General features: G+C 43.1%; 1 protein-coding gene and 1 long non-coding RNA gene across 9 annotated transcripts in view; one reads left to right on the forward strand and one right to left on the reverse strand.

The window, feature by feature from the left end:
* SBF2 (SET binding factor 2) overlaps positions 1-9,788 on the forward strand; it is a 519,142-nt gene extending 509,354 nt beyond the window's left edge. For all 7 annotated transcript variants that reach the window (XM_045370372.2, XM_045370373.2, XM_045370374.2 and 4 more), the window contains 5 exons: positions 826-930; positions 2,558-2,751; positions 3,435-3,522; positions 6,922-7,053; positions 8,039-9,788. In XM_045370372.2, coding sequence (XP_045226307.1) covers positions 826-930; positions 2,558-2,751; positions 3,435-3,522; positions 6,922-7,053; positions 8,039-8,137 — 618 coding nt within the window. In that variant the 3' untranslated portion in view covers positions 8,138-9,788. The remainder of the gene's footprint in view (positions 1-825; positions 931-2,557; positions 2,752-3,434; positions 3,523-6,921; positions 7,054-8,038) is intronic.
* LOC102141068 (uncharacterized) overlaps positions 1-16,374 on the reverse strand; it is a 50,087-nt gene that overhangs the window by 19,898 nt on the left and 13,815 nt on the right. The window contains exons 1-2 of one of the 2 annotated variants that reach the window (XR_012423399.1): positions 12,784-12,915; positions 4,746-4,818 (exon numbers count right to left, since the gene is read on the reverse strand). The exons of the other annotated variant lie outside the window; for it this stretch is intronic. This is a non-coding gene — a long non-coding RNA (uncharacterized lncRNA). Of the gene's footprint in view, positions 1-4,745; positions 4,819-12,783; positions 12,916-16,374 lie in introns of those variants that run through there. 2 annotated transcript variants of the gene reach the window in all.

Genomic DNA, 16,374 nt, shown 5'->3' on the forward strand with positions numbered 1-16,374 from the left:
GAAGCAATCAAGCAAATGGAGCAATTTACTCCTTCCGGCAGCTTCCCAGCTGTTTCAGTTGCCTGAACAGCCTTAGTCAGGCCTTGGCTGTGGCTTTTGTGGGTGCTTTACTTCCTCTGGTCAGAAGTGTGGGTGGTCAGTGGCCTGATGGGAGTGCTGCCAACCATCTTCTGCAAGGAATGTTCCAGAACCAACCCCTCCTGGCAGTAGCCAGCCTGAGGAATAGCTTTGAGCCCTGATATAGGCCAGACACTTCCTAAAGAGTCTTCCCCCTCTGGTTTCCTGACCAGGAAGAGTATGCTTCAGTAGTCATACTGTCACAGAGGCAGCTGCCCTGATCTCCAGCTTCTCTGTCAGAACGTATATCTGTTTCCTTAGGTATTTCTTGGCTTATTCTTTCCACATCTGGTTTGAATCATCAGAGTTGAGGGGTTCCTCCTGTCAAGGACTGGCTTCTCATCTACCTCAGCTATTAGGGCTGGGCCATGGGCCAGTGCTTGACCTCTTGCTTTGGCTATCAGATTTCCCATGGGCTGCCCAAGGGTGCAGATGTCTGAGATACATATTTCACATTCTAGTATGTAAGCTATCCTGTACAAAAAGGCCTAGTTATAGGTCCTAATAAACCATCTTCGCCACAGTGCGGCACACCAGCTAGAGCTCTCACCACTATTTCTGGCTGGGAGACCTCTCAGACCCATGTCCACCACTTAACTGCCCTCTGGCCATGCTGCTCATCTGGGCCTAGTACAGAAGCAGTATGGCTTTGGGGCACATCCTGATTTCTATGAAATACTGATCAGAAAACTTTTCATTTCTTTGCAGGAAATTGAAAAATTGGAGCACAAATTGAACCAAGCCCCTGAGAAGTGGCAGCAGCTGTGGGAAAGAGTAACTGTGGACCTTAAAGAAGAACCAAGAACAGATCGTGTGAGTTGGCAATGCCCCTTAAGAGCTACTTCTGAGTTTTCTGAGGGTGCTAAGTCAGGTGGAGCCCACTGCCACAGGTGACAAGACCCAGCTGGGTTTATGGCCAGAAGGAAGGGTGGAAAGGGGAGGGGTCATGTCCTGGGGGTCCAGGGCAGAAAGTTCCAAATGACTGAATACTTCCTGAGTGTCTCACTTCACCACAGTGACATACTACTTATGTCTCAGCACCCGAAATCCAAGGGAAATTATTGGGTTCTTTCCTGTCTCACTGCCTGTGTGGTTTCAGCGGATCTTCTACCACATGAGGGAGGAGGGGAATGCCAAGACCATGTTTGCTCCACAGAAAGTATTTTAAAACAACAAAACATGCCACTTTGTGTTGTTCACAATCCCTTTTCTGTTTCTGACTTAAGAAACATTTATCATAAAAATATTTTAACGATTGGGCAAGGTGGCTCACGCCTATAATCCCAGCACTCTGGGAGGCCGAGGCGGGCAGATCACGAAGTCAGGAGATCGAGACCATCCTGGCTAACATGGTGAAACCCTGTCTCTACTAAAAATACAAAAAAAAAGAAATTAGCCGGGTGAGGTGGCAGGCGCCTGTAGTCCCAGCTACTCCGGAGGCTGAGGCGGGAGAATGGCGTGAACCTGGGAAGTGGAGCTTGCAGTGAGCCAAGATCGCACCACTGGGGGCGACAGAGCGAGACTCCATCTCAAAAATAAAAATAAAAATAAAATAAATAAAATAAACCTGCTTTTTCACTCCACATTGGCATACATGTCCTTCCATCTGTCACTGTGTGTAAACCAATGTCTGCCAGGCGCACTGTAATCCCAGCACTTTGGGAGGCTGAGGCAGGCAAACCACGAGGGCAGGAGTTTGAGACCAGCCTGGCCAGCATAGTGAAACCCCGTCTCTACTAAAAATATAAAAAATTAGCTGGGCATGGTGGTGTGCACCTGTAATCCCAGCTACTCGGGAGGCTGAACCCAGGAGGCAGAGGTTGTAGTAAACCAAGATCACACCACTGCACTCCAGCCTGGGCGACAGAGTGAGACCCTGTCTCAAAAAAAAAATCATCTTTTTTTTTTTTGAGATAAGGTCTCACTCTGTCGCCCAGGCTGGAGTGCAGTGGTGTGATCATGGCTCACTATAGCCTCAACCTCCTGGGTTCTGGTGATCATCCCAAGTAGCTGGGACTACAGGCACACATCACCATACTCGGCTCATTTTTAAAATGTTGTTTGTAGAAATGGGGCTTCATGTTCCCCGGGCTGGTCTCGAACTCCTGGACTCAAGTGATCCACTCACCTCGGCCTCCCAAAGTGCTGGGATTACATGTGTGAGCCACCACGCCTGGCCATAGCAACATCATTTTTTAATGGCTGTCTAGAATTCCACTGTATGGAAATGCCATAATTTGTTTAATGTCCCTAATAATGGACGGGTAGGTTGTTTCCAGTTTTTTACCATGATAACTAACTCTGGGACTGATAGTGTTGTACATTATCATTGCTTATTCGTCCAGTTTTTTCCCTGAGATAAATATTTGTAAATGAAATGTTCCAATCAGTGGCTTAAGTGTCTGTAAAGGTTTCCCAGCTCCTGTCCTGTCTTTTTCAGCCCCAAAGACACCTGTCGAGGTCCCCAGGAATTGTGTCTGCCAACCTCCCTTCCTATCAGAAGAGATCTCTGCTACATCTCCCAGACAGCAGCATGGGGGAGGAACAGAATTCCAGCATCTCCCCATCCAATGGAGTGGAGCGAAGAGCAGCCACGCTCTATAGCCAGTATACGTCCAAGAATGAGGAAAACAGGTGACATGCTGAATCCTGCTCGGTGTGCTGAAGACTTCCCCACACCACCTGAGGCTAAACCACAGGCCCCTCAATAAGCTAGGCCTGTGCAGTACAGTCTTTTATAAACTTGAAATGGATTTGCTTTAACTTTTGTAATGTTTTAGATGTCTCTTTGAAAAGAAAAAAAAAAATTACAACTAAAAATAATGCCAAGAGGTTGTAGTTATTTGTAGTTGAGTCCTGATGGCTCTTATCTCCTGTCTGCCAGAACGTTTGAGGGAATATGTGTTAGCCAGCACTTTGTCAGTGGCAAACATCAGAAATCCAGCTTATGCTAGCTGAAGCAAAAAGGAATTTACTCACATAAACTAGGACAGTCAAGGGTATGCTAGCTTCTCACACAGTATCTTCTATCCGTTTCCCGGCTCTGCTTTGCCCTCTCTCTGTGTTATGTCAGTCCCAACATGGCACAAAAGATGGCTACTGATCATTCCAAGCCTCACAGATGTGGTAATCCCAGCAGAAAGCAGCAGTCTTTCCCCAGGGGTCTAGTAGCAAAATTCCAGGGAGAACTCTTATTGGCCATTTTTGGATCATCTAGGGGAAATAGAGACTTGACAAAAACAACAGACATCCCCTCCCCTTTACAGCATTTCGTAAGTGTAAATCAAAATTAACTCTCCTGTCATCATTTCTTCTAGGTCCTTTGAGGGAACACTTTATAAAAGAGGGGCTTTGCTGAAAGGTTGGAAGCCCCGTTGGTTTGTTTTGGATGTAACAAAACATCAGGTAATACTCTTAAAGCCAAAAGAAATTATTTCTGTCTAGGCTAGTCCCAGTCCCCGGCTATTATGTGGCTCTAGCAGACAGATTCCTCATGTACAGACTGCTTTTTTAGTGCCTCTCATATGCAATCTGGAGGCTCCTCAAGGGCCCCAGATGTCCCTGAGTAAGGGCAATAGCCTTCCGAGGAAGTTTCCCAAGTAGCTCGGCCTGGTACTTGCGGCTGAGGCAGCAACAGTTGAGCCCAGAGCATACAGCAATAGAACTCTTTTTTAATGCTCAGATATCTCTTGCTGCCTGATCTTAAAACCCAGGTGAGGGGATTCCTGAGGTTTTCAGCCTGTTGCATACATGCACATATAAGCCTGTGCCTGTGAACCCTCCTCAGAATACAGGTTACCTTTGTCCTTGCAGCAGAAAGCATCCATTCAAAACGGAGGGCATTAATTTATTCTACAAACATTTATCGAACACCACCTCTGTGCCCATTGCTGTACTGGTTAGTAAAGAAGGCACTGTTACCCTTCAAAGATGGCAGCAACAGGGGAGCAAAGGGGCCCCAAAAGAGGCAGAAGGGGATGTGCCCACCCAAACTTGGAATTCACCGTGGGCAAGTACTAGACTGGACCTTGCTGACTATGTCAAGAAATCTTTTGACTACTGTTAGGTTCTTAGCTATTCCTGTAGCAGCCTTTGCAATCCTTAGCATCATAGTCTTTACTCCAGTGATTTCAAGGGAGAGCAATTCCTACCCAAACCTCCAGCAGCTCTGCACCCTGCATTACTGAGAGCTGCATGGTCTCCTGTGTTCTGACTGCAGGCCTTACTCTACCTTGGAATTGACCACTCAGCCTTGAGGCTGAGGGTTACACATTTTGATTGTCAGTGCATTTACTATAAAATGGAATCTGTTAGGAAAAACCTGAACTGTTACTCCTATAATACAGTGCTTTGGTTGGACCTGCATCTAGAAGACTCCTTCCAAATGAAGACTATATTTGGGGTCCAGCTTTTCCTCTACTTAAGGAATTTCATAATGATTACAGAGTCTTTGTGGGACAATATAGATAATTTATGTTCAAATATACAAATGGAAGCCCTGTTAGGGAGCTATACTCTGAAATCATAGAGCCTACACTGTGTAAAAAAGTTCCATTAAACTTCTAAATATAACGTAGGAGAACGTCATAATTTTTCTATAATTTACAATTACATCAAATTATACTTACATTCTTACCAGTCTTCTGGACTTCTTTAACATGAAAGATACAGTTTTTCCACTTATCCCTGCTTATACCATGCCTGAGAGGAGAGAGAGAGAAAAGTCTCAGGCCAGAGCCACATTGTCAGAAGCACTACTTTCCTGCCATGTACACTAGAGAGTAAAATCCACAGATTATGGCCCAATAAGGCTTATTCCCTAGCAGTCTCTTTGACATTTTTCCTTTTTTTTTTTTGAGGCAGAGTCTTGCTCTGTTGCCCAGGCTGGAGTGCAGTGGTGCAGTCTCGGCTCACTGCAAGCTCTGCCTCCTGGGTTCTCACCATTCTCCTGGCTCAGCCTCCCAAGTAGCTGGGACTACAGGCGCCCGCCACCACACCCGGCTATTTTTTTGTATTTTTAGTAGAGACTGGGTACGGGGTTTCACTGTGTTAGCCAGGATGGTCTCGATCTCCTGACCTTGTGATCTGCCCGCCTTGGCCTCCCAAAGTGCTGGGATGATTTTTTTTTCCTTTTTTTATTATTCCAAAAGGCAATATATGCTTATTATACCACATTCAAACATTTCATACAGATCTCAAAATCCCCTGTGTCGTCAAACGCTAAGCTATTTATTGTGTTCTTCAAAAATCATTTTTTATCTACATGCTGTTGGCAACTTGATCTTTAAAATGTCTTGAACAGTTTTCCTATATGAGTTCTGTATGAACTCATATAGATCTTCCATATTGTTTTTGAAAAGCTCTATAGTATTCCATTTTATTGATGAATTGTCATTTAATGTATTCACTGCTGCACTGAAAGACAAATATGTCTTTTCCAATGTTTAGCTGATAAAACAAAGCTGAAGGAAACTTCTTCATACATCTTTCTTTGCATGCTTATAGGAGTATTTCTGTAGGACTACTTTATAAAGGTGGGAAAGGTGTTTCTTTTTTTTTTTTTTTTTTTTTTTTTTTTGAGATGGAGTTTCACTCTTGTCACCCAGGCTGGAGTGCAGTGGTGCATTCTCGGCTCACTGCAACCTCTGCCTCCTGGGTTCAAGCGATTCTCCTGCCTCAGCCTCCCCAGTAGCTGGGATTACTAGTGCCCACCATGCCCAGCTAATTTTTGTATTTTTAGTAGAGATGGGATTTCACCATATTGGTCAGGCTGGTCTCAAACTCCTGACCTCAAGTGATCTACCCACCTCAGCCTCCCAAAGTGTTGGGATTACAGGCGTGAGCCACTGCGCCCAGCGTGGAAAGATGTTTCAATAGGCATAAGCATTCTAAATTTTAGTTGATATTGCCAATTTGTTCTCCAAAAAATTTCCAACAAATTATATTCACACTGGCAGTATTTGAGATGATCTAGTACCTTATTGGATATCATCAGCCATTTTTAATATTTCTCAATCCAAAAGTGGAATCTCATTTATTATCATTTACTTTTCTTTGATTAATGAAGTTGATCATCTTTTCAAATATTTGTAAGTCATTTGTATTTCTCTGTGACTCGCCTGTTGAGATATTTTGAGCATTTTTTCTACTAGATTGTTTATCTTTTTCTTATCAATTTCTGGGAATTCTGTATATTACTAAACATTAGCCCCCTTTTTATATGTTACATATACTTTTTACAGTTGTTACTTCACTTCTTTTTTTTTTATTATTTTGTTTTTTGAGACAGGGTCTTACTCAGGCTGGAGTACAGTGGCAGGATCTCAGCTTACTGCAACTTGACCTCACAGGCTCGAGCAATCCTCCCACCTCAGCCTCCTGAGTAGCTGGAACTACGGGCATGCACCACCACGACTGGCTAATTTTTGTATGTTTTTGTAGAGACAGGGTTTCACCACATTGCCCAGCCTGCTGTCGAACTCCTAGGCTTAAGTGATCCATCCCAATGTACTGAGATTACAGGCATAAACCACCATGCCCAGCCTTAATTCTATTTTTTAAGATGTAATACATTTATTTGTTCAATTTCTAAACAGTACATAAGTCTTTCCCTCAGTGCTTTCTCCAAGCCACCTAGTTCTTCCTAGAAGCAACAAGTAACATTAATTTTTTGTGTATTCTTCCAGGCATAGTTTAGCATATATAACCAAGGTACAGAGGAAGGTATTCAAATACAGTTTGAAAAGCCATGCCATTTTCTCTTTCTGCGTCTCTGATATCTCACTTGTATCCTTTTGGTTGCAGCTGCGATACTATGACTCAGGTGAGGACACGAGCTGTAAAGGCCACATTGATCTGGCTGAAGTAGAAATGGTCATCCCTGCTGGCCCCAGCATGGGAGCCCCAAAGCACACAAGTGACAAGGCTTTCTTTGATGTAAGTTGATCTTACTTCTCTTTTACTGGCTCTGCCTGCACATCATTCTATCTGTCTCCAAGAATGATGGAGCCCTCAGAGCAATTGGTGGTGACTACAGATGGATGACAGACCCCCTTGGCTATGGGAATTGTTCCAGAGCTTGAACTCAGCATTATTGACCCCAAGGCTATCCTCTCTTCCTGTCTGTATGTCTCAGAAAAGCTGTATACTGCTTTATGCAAAAGGAGTCCAGCCACACATGGAAACAGATGAACTCCTTGTTAAATGCTGTTAGTTCAGTTACTACCTACTTTCAAGAACAGATGCTATTTCCCTAGTATTCAGCGGTCTTCATGCTTGACCACCCACAAAAGACTGTCCTTAGGCACACATGAGAAGTATCTACCCTAACATCTTCAGCAGCCCTCACGTGGGCTATGGGGCACTTTATAGGCCACATAATAGAAGGGGACTTATGTAGTCCCTGGAGTCAAGCAGGGCTTCATAAAGAAGATAGGTCATCCTTTATTGCCCTGCTCAGGCCATGAGATCGTTTTCCTGACAGTGGGCTTCCAATATGGCTCCAACTGAAGAAAGGGGACACAAAGGCCAACTTTATGGTATGGATGAATCTCAGGCATCCCCCTGGAGCACAAGGAGCTCCCTCACCTTTAGTGCATTGGTGCAGTGCATGGGAGAGGTTAAAGGCACCATTCATTGCTGACCCTTCCTCCTTAGTCAAAGAAGACACTAAGAAAATGCAAAGTAAGGCGCTCTCAGTGTGTCTCCTTTTCCTGCCAGTACCCTTCTACCAACATCCCCTATGACTCTAGAGACCACAAAAGTAAAGGCAGTAACAGTATGGTAGTTGAGGAGAAAAATTCATACGGAGGTTCTGGGGCAGTATGGAAAAGAAAGGTCACAGGGACTGATTTACCATTTACCCAAATCTATAAAACAGCCCTGCCCTTCATCTCTGGTTCTCTGTCATTTGGTTTTGTAGCTCAAGACCAGCAAACGTGTGTATAACTTCTGCGCGCAGGATGGACAGAGTGCCCAGCAATGGATGGACAGGATCCAGAGCTGTATCTCTGATGCCTGATGCCCATGGTCAACCTATGCCGAAGAAATAGAGGAACTCATGCTGCCAGATAGAAAAAAAAAAAAACATGGATCCTTGAGGAGCTGACAACACGTTATCCCAGGGCCTGAGGTTCTCCTGCCCAATCCCTTCTTGCAGGGGTTGCTATATCTACTTAACCTGAATAGGTGTTTCACACAGGTCTGGTCAATAGCCCCATGCACTCCCTATATCTTGCACTACATTTTTCTAACAGGGTCTTAGTGGTTAATGATCAGAAGATGTCTCCTGAGCCAACTGTGAACCTCACCCAGGCAAAATGGCTACCACCTACTTGGGTCCTTCTTCATGAAAGCTATAGATCCTTTTTTGTTCTCCAGGGTCATAATTTGCTTGGAGACCTGTTTAACAAGCAAAAATCAAAACCCTCCAAGATTGTCTCATATTCTACCTAGACTAGGTTTCCTATGAGAGGCATCTACTTGTACTGCCTGACCTTTGAGATGCTCAGTTCTCTGGTGCTGCCAAAAGGTGCTTCCATGGTCCCTTCTCTGCCACTGGGGTTCACAACAAGAGATGTCATTGTTCAGTAGCAGGCAAAGAGGAAGCACACAGCATTATTCTGATGGAAAAAGATTATCCAGGGAATGGTACAATGACCAGCCCAATGCAGGAAAACACTACTTCCAAAACATTAAATTCTCTATCCAAAACGTTGAATTCTCTAGACCAGAGGTGCTCTGAGGATCCAGGGCCTTGTGTTCTTATGTATCTTCTGCTTCCTGACAGTTTCTTTTTCAAAATAACATGCAAAAAAAGCTGAATGCACTAACTCACAAACACTTGCACTGAACTCCCAATGAAGTGAAGATGTTGGAAAGACAGAGGCCAGCTATTTAGGACCACACACACCTGTGACAAGGGCTGTGTTGACCACAGTCACACTGTGGCATGACTGGATACCCAAACTACACTTCTACACATGAAAAGTAAGAACTGTCTTTAGATTTTCTTTACTTTGATAACTTGTGTTTGTTTAGCTTAAGACCCAAGAAATGCTGTTTGCTCATGGTAAACAGAAACAGCATCTTTGCTACAGCCACTGACACCAGCTGGCGTCATAGGTAGCTAGATCATTGCATTTGTTTTGAAATGTTAATATGTTAAATACTAAACTAATATTTCAAAAATGTGTATATATGATTTCTATATCCTTGCTTTTCAGATAGCCTGCTTATAATTTAATATAAATTAACTGATGCATTCATAAGATTTCAATAATGAAATGGTTCCCTTTTTTAAAAATAAAAATACATTGTCTTTGTAGATTAAAAATGTCGGAATTTCAAATTTAAAATTGTCTACACACTAGGAAATAGAACTGTGTTAATATATAAGAAATTCGGGGATAATTAAGAATGAAGGACTTTTCTATCATTTCCATTTTATAAATTGCCACCTGTGAAAATGGTTTTTGCACATTATTTGTATTTTTCTTTGTATATGAAATAATTTTTTGTACTTTGTAAAATATGGACCCCATTGTACCTTCAGCTATTTGAGACTATACACAGTGCTTCTTTTGTAACTGGACTATTTTAACTTTCGTGAAGGCATTACATTGCCTCACATTCACTAACCACCTTGAATTAAATTTATTTCTTAAGAAAAAGCATCCCTCATTTACTGTGAACCGAAGTTCGTTCTGTAGTGCACAGCACGCAGGAGGGTAACACTCAGGATTCATACATGGGACTAAAGGTTCAAGAATAACACAAAGCATGGCCCACTTTGTGCCTTCATTCTCCTAATGTCATCACTGCCCTTTGCTCAAGAAGTAACCAGGGATACTGAACATGTTAGCATGAGCTTCTGGGTTCCAGACACACTTCTGCAGAGTTTAGGTAAGAGACTTGAGGCCAAGATTCTCACGTGTGCTGCCACTCCTACCACTGTCTAATAAGCTGTTTGTCTGAAATTGCTTAAGTCCCTTACCTATTCTGGGTCCATTCCACCACCTAGAGTATATAGTAATTTGTGAAAATTTTAGGCATGAGACATTGAAGTCTGAGCAGCAGATTTTTCTGCTTCAGGGAATTTTTTTTTTTTTTTTTTTTTTTTGAGACGGAGTCTCGCTTTGTTACCCAGGATCTGGAGTGCAGTGGCGCGATCTCAGCTCACTGCAAGCTCTGCCTCCCGGGTTCACACCATTCTCCTGCCTCAGCCTCCCAAATAACTGGTACTATAGGCACTTGCCACCATGCCCGGCTAATTTTTTGTATTTTTAGTAGAGACGGGGTTTCTCCGTGTTCGCCAGGATAGTCTCGATCTCCTGACCTCGTGATCTGCCCTCCTCGGCCTCCCAAACAGGGAATTGTTAAACAGCACAAATGATCAGTGATTTCAGTTCTAGACAGTACTTCTCTGGTTAAGCCCATGAGTTTACCTCATGTAGCCAACAGAGAATGCAAGTTTTCATCTCAGGGCTGAGCCTTTAAGTCCTTTGACATCCAGAGTCCTCTGAGCCAAGCAAGAGGACCCCAAAGAGCCACTGAGGCTCAAGGTGAGACAGTGACATATTCCCTGAGCTTTCGGTTCTCCTCAGTCTCAAGAGCATGCTGATCTAAGCCAAGGGCCCTCAAGCCTTTCCTTGGTCCTGGGCCTCTCAACAGCTACCATTACGCATTGCTGTGTCCCTGAGATTCAGTCAGGCAGGAAACAACTGGGATTAGGGGTTGAGTAGAAGCTGTGTTCACAGTGTCAGTATCTGGATGCCCTTCATTCCTCAGGTCTTAACTGTAAAAGGGGAGAATACTGGGTTCTGTAAACCAAAAATAAAATTCTAAGACCCCCAGATAACTGAATGGATCCTTCTCAGCCAAGGGAGTTCCAAAGAAACCTGAAAAATGAGTTCCAGTCATGATGCTGGGGCAAGGAGGTGGACAGGCCTCATTACAGCCTCTCCCTTTTGGAGTTTAGACACAACAGACTAGCATTAACATTAAAACAGATCTTAAGACTGACAAAATAGACTGTCACAATAAAATACCAAATTCCAACCTGACTCTAGTATAGCATCACATAACAGATAGTAAGCCCTAAAGGAAATCAAAGCTTTTTTAATCCCAAAATACATTCCTTTTACATATTTTGAAATGGCCCTGCAAAGCTGTATCTTGGGGGGATTTACATTCTATAGAGGATCCCTTTCCCTTCCCAGGTCTTTTTCTGATCCTGAAGAGATTAGCTAAGAGTCTAGTGCCTTTTATTAAATGTCTGAATAGGAAATATTTGCTATCTGTTGCCTCTAAGGGCAGCCACCTATGAGACTTCGTCTACATAAGAAACTAGGTCTCTACAACCCCTTATCTTAACCTAGACTCTCAATTTCAGCCTTTTAGATAATAACTCCTTCAACCAATTGCCTATCAGAAATCTTTGAATCCACCTGTGACCTATAAGCTTCCGCCTTTCCAGGCCAGACCAATTTGTACTTCACATGCATTGGTTGATGTCTTATGTCTCCCTAAAACATATAAAAACAAGAGCCTTTAACCCAACCACCTTGGGCTTGTATTCTCAGGACCTCCTGAGGCTGTGTCCTGGGTCACAATCCTTAACCTTGGAAAAATAAATCTCTAAATTGATTGAGACCTGTCTCATATACTTTTTTGCTTTACAGTTCCAAGGGAGAAAGACCAGAGCTTGGCTGCCTGCAAGAGCCTTAACAGGGCCCTTCCTTCTGTGGTCCCAGTGACAAAACCCTTCTAATGTGGGCTCTTGAAAGATGCAAACTCAAAGGAGCACATAGCATAAAGTCACTTCCCAACCCCTTTGACCCAAATCCTTTATTCCCACCTCCCAAACCCCTTCACTCTACTAGTCTCCACCCCGGAGCTAGAGCTTAAACTGCTAATAACATGGCAGATTTGCTTCTCAAGGGAAACTGACATTTTTAGGTATTTAATCAGGGGTTCTTATAAGAGTTGTTAAGTAGCCCTATCATCCCATAAAGAATTTCTGAAAGATCCCAAGTTGATAACAGGGAAGTGCCCTCAGCAATCCCAGCCAAAGCTATTAATTAAGCAGTGAATAAAACAGTGTTGATGAAGAGATAGGGTTTACAGCAGCACCATCAAGCATATATAATGCAAGCCACATAGGTATCTTTAAGTTTAAAAAAAAGATGACATTAATTTTAATATATTTGTTTTTACCATATATTTACTCCAATATATCAAAAATATTTTAATGTGTAAACAATACAAAAAAATTAATGAAATATATTCCTTGTTCATACTAAATCCTCAAAATCTAGTGTGTATTTTATACTTACAGCACATCTGAGTTTGGACTAATATGTTTTTTTCAGAGGCCACTTCTGATAAAACAAATGCATATCATGTTTCTATACCAGTTCTCCAACATCAACTGGACATCCAACAATCCAGTTCAAGTCTGACACTAACTCTCCAGATTTAGCACAGACTCCACAAGTTCAGGTCTGTCTTTAAGACTGCCCCCACTTCAAACACTAGTTGCAAGTTCCAAGGGCCACCAGAACTTCTAACCAACCAGCTATAAATATGAAGGTTTCCACAACCCCCTTCTCAGGTTCAGTAATTTGCCAGAACAAATCACATAACTCAGAAAAACACTTTACTTACATTTACCAGCTTATTTCTAAGCGATAAACCTCAGGATCAGCCACAGGGAAGAGATGCACGGTATGGAGGGAGGCAGCACACCACCTGCCCAGCATCTGATGTGTTCACCAACCCAGAGGCACTCCTTATCTCATTATTCAAGAGGTTTTACAACCCAGTCTCCAGTTACCCTCCCTCCCCCGAGGTTGGGGGTGGCTGAAAGTTCCCACCTTCTATTCACTAGTCTGGCCTTTCAGACGACCAGCACGCATCCTTAACCTAGCTAGGGACCCCACCTGAATCACCTTGTTAGCATAAACTCAGGTGTTGCGAAGGGCAGTTATGAATAACAAAAGATACTCCTAAAGGGTGGGGTGTGTTAGGAACTTTTAAAAGAAACTATCACTTCAGAAATTTCTAGGGTTTTAGACACTGTGTGCCAGGAACCCAGAACAAAGAACAAATATATTTTGTACTCTACCACAACTAGCCTTATTTCCACTGCTACCACACTAAACAATACATATTTACAGCAAATAGCCTGCTCACAGCAGAGCCATGCTGGGTGGCAAGAGACCTGGCTTCTAGTGCTGGCTGTCTTCTAATCTCATCTATGACCTTGAACCAGTCCCTTAACTTTGCTGGGCGTTGACTTACAAAAATGCAGGACACAGATGATCTGTTACTTTGTGATTCCAAATATTTACCTTGGCAAGGACTTAGTTTCCAAACTGAGATTTAAAGGATTTGCTGAAAAATCCAAATCATCTAAATCAGTGCTTCTCAAATTATAATGCATATATGAATCATCTTGTTAAAATGAGATTCTGATTCAAGAGGTTTGGGGTGGGGCTTGACATTCTGCATTTCTAATGAGGCCAGTGCTGCTGGTCCAAGGACCACAACACTGGTCCTTGGTAACAGAATTGTTCTTGGAGTAACAGAAATGTGTCTCAGTCCTCTGAGAAGCAGATGCCTGATAGGCAGGAACTCATGGAAGGCTGGAAGAGCCAAGAGACCATGATGCTGGTATAATCCTTTTGAAAAAGAAAGGGAAGCAAAGTTGAGTGGAGAAGACTTGGATTGCAGTGCAGTTCTAAGGAAGTTCAGCAAGGCAGATAAGAAGTCCTTGAGCCATCAGGGGAATCCCACATATTCCAAGAATGGGCCTTCCTAGGATCCCTGCCATGCTCAATCATTGGCTAGGAGCAGTTCATGGGAAGCATGGTTTTGGTGGAAACACAGTAATAGATTTCAGAATATACCAGCTGAGGCCAACAGTCAATGACAGTCACTGCAGTCAGAAATCTTTCATGGTTGTCAATGTTAAAGTTGTCAGAATCAAAATGGAGTCACTTATGTTTATAAAAAGCAAAACAAAACAAAACAAAAAAGCCTGATAAATTGAGCCAGGAAAAGCTATGAAGAGAGAGTACTCATGCATAAATACCTGATAACAAAAACTATCATAAAAAACTGCAAAACTTGCAACCTTGCACAAAGGCCATTGCAACCTTACACAAAAATTACTCCTTTGAAGGCATCTGTCCAGCAACTGCCTGTCCAGCCTTGGATTAGTGTCACCCTTGTTATTGATCCTTGTAGCCAGGATAATTATCTCAAAACAATTATGTATTGATCCTCACTTTTCCTTTAAAAAACCTTTGTGGTCCTTTACCTCCCTGAATACACACATAGCTTACTATGTGTTATATAGGTATTCCCATTGCAATGCCCTTGATGTAGTTTGGATGTGTGTCCTCACCCAAATCTCATGTTGAAATGTAATCCCCAGTTGGAGGTGGGGCCTGGTGGGAGTTGATTGGATCATGGGAGTGGATTTCTCATGAACGGTTTAGTACCGTCAACTTGGTTCTATTTTCATGATGGTGAGTAAGTTCTCCTGAGGTTTAAAAGTGTGTAGCATCTTCCCCGTCTCTCTCTTGCTCCTGCTCTGGCCATGTGACATGCAAGTTCCCACTTGGTCTTCTACCGTGATTGTAAGATTCCAGAGGCCTCCCCAGAAGCAGATGCCACTATGCTTCCTCTACAGCCTGTAAACCATGAACTAGTTCAACCGCTTATAGTTTGTTTGTTTTGTTTTTTTTTTAGACAGGGTCTTGCTATGACACCCAGACTGTAGTGCAGTGGCGCAATGACAGCTCACTGCAGCCTTGACCTCCAGGACTCAAGCAATCCTCCCAGCTCAGCCTCCTGAGTAGCTGGGATTACAGGTGTGCTCCACCATGCCCAGCTAATTTTTTTATGGAGACAGGGTCTCACTATATTGCCCAAGATGGTCTTGAACTCATGGGCTCAAACAATCCTCCCACCTTGGCCTCCCAAAGTGCTAGGATTCCAGGCATGAGCCACCGCACCTGGCATCAGGTATTTCTTTATAGCAATGCAAGAACAGACTAATACAGCCCTATTATATAAATATTATTTTCGTTTAGAGAGCCTCTCTGTTATTTAAGGTGACATAAATGGTGTCCAGAAGCAGGACCTGAAAAAGAGTATCAGAAGGAATTCATGATTCTTGGAACTAGTGTACAATACTCACCTGAACCCTTTGAGCACTCTGTTTCTATGGCTCACATTTTCTGCCCTGGTGGATTTCCTCTCAGGCCAAGCCTCCCGCTTTTTGGTAGAAGCTCTTGACTTGGAAGCGGAGTTGTTGTCTGGGGTAATACCCAAGGTTCATTGCCTCGTGCCAAGAAAATTAAGGACACGGACATACACAAGGAGTGAGTTTAAGAGCAGAGGTTTACTAGGCAAAAGAAAGAGAACAGCTAGCTCTGCCCTTCAAGAGAGCCTGGACCACAGTGGAGTGCACTGGATTTTATAGACAGGCTTGAGGAGGTGATACCTGATTACACAGGGCCCAAAGATTGGTTGGACCAGGTGTGACATTACATACTGTCCAGGGAATGACTGCCCCACCCTAATCTTATTTTGCAAATGAGGTCTTTGCTTGACTGGCGCCATCTTGTCTGCTCCTTATGGTATGCGTGGCTGGCAAAGAGAAGAGAAGATGGAGCTGTCATGTTGGATATGCCTAGTCCCAGTAGCCTTTTCCTATTGGCACAGCTGCTGGCATTCACCCGTGCAAACTTGCAGCTTGCTTGTCTATGTCTGCAGCTCAATTTTACAGGCTGCTCTTTGTTAGAAAATTATTTGGAAGCTTCTTTTCATTAAAAGGAAAACCTTACTAAGGACTTCCTTACCCTATGCCTAAATAATTTCTTCTTAACTCCTATATCAACTTTATTCAGGATTTGGTTTAGTGATAAAGCCGCCTTTAATAAAGGACTGTACGTCCTCCTGGAATGATAAAAGGGTTTTTATCTTTTGGTTTAAAGACAAGTGTCTTTCTGGATTGAGTACTCTGGTTTCTCCAGAATCCATGTTCTGTCTGCAAGACATGTCTTCTCTGGTAAATTTACTTTTGTTTCTTTCTGCGTTGGGATGGTTAATACTGAGTGTCAACCTGATTGGATTGAAGGATGCAAAGTATTGAACCTTGGTGTGTCTGTGAGGGTGCTGCCAAAGGAGATTAACATTTGAGTCAGCGGGCTGGGGAAGGCACACCCACCCTTAATCTGGGTGGAC

The sequence above is a fragment of the Macaca fascicularis genome, chromosome 14 (genome assembly GCF_037993035.2).
Source record: "Macaca fascicularis isolate 582-1 chromosome 14, T2T-MFA8v1.1".
In the NCBI taxonomy this organism is placed as follows: Eukaryota; Metazoa; Chordata; class Mammalia; order Primates; family Cercopithecidae; genus Macaca; species Macaca fascicularis.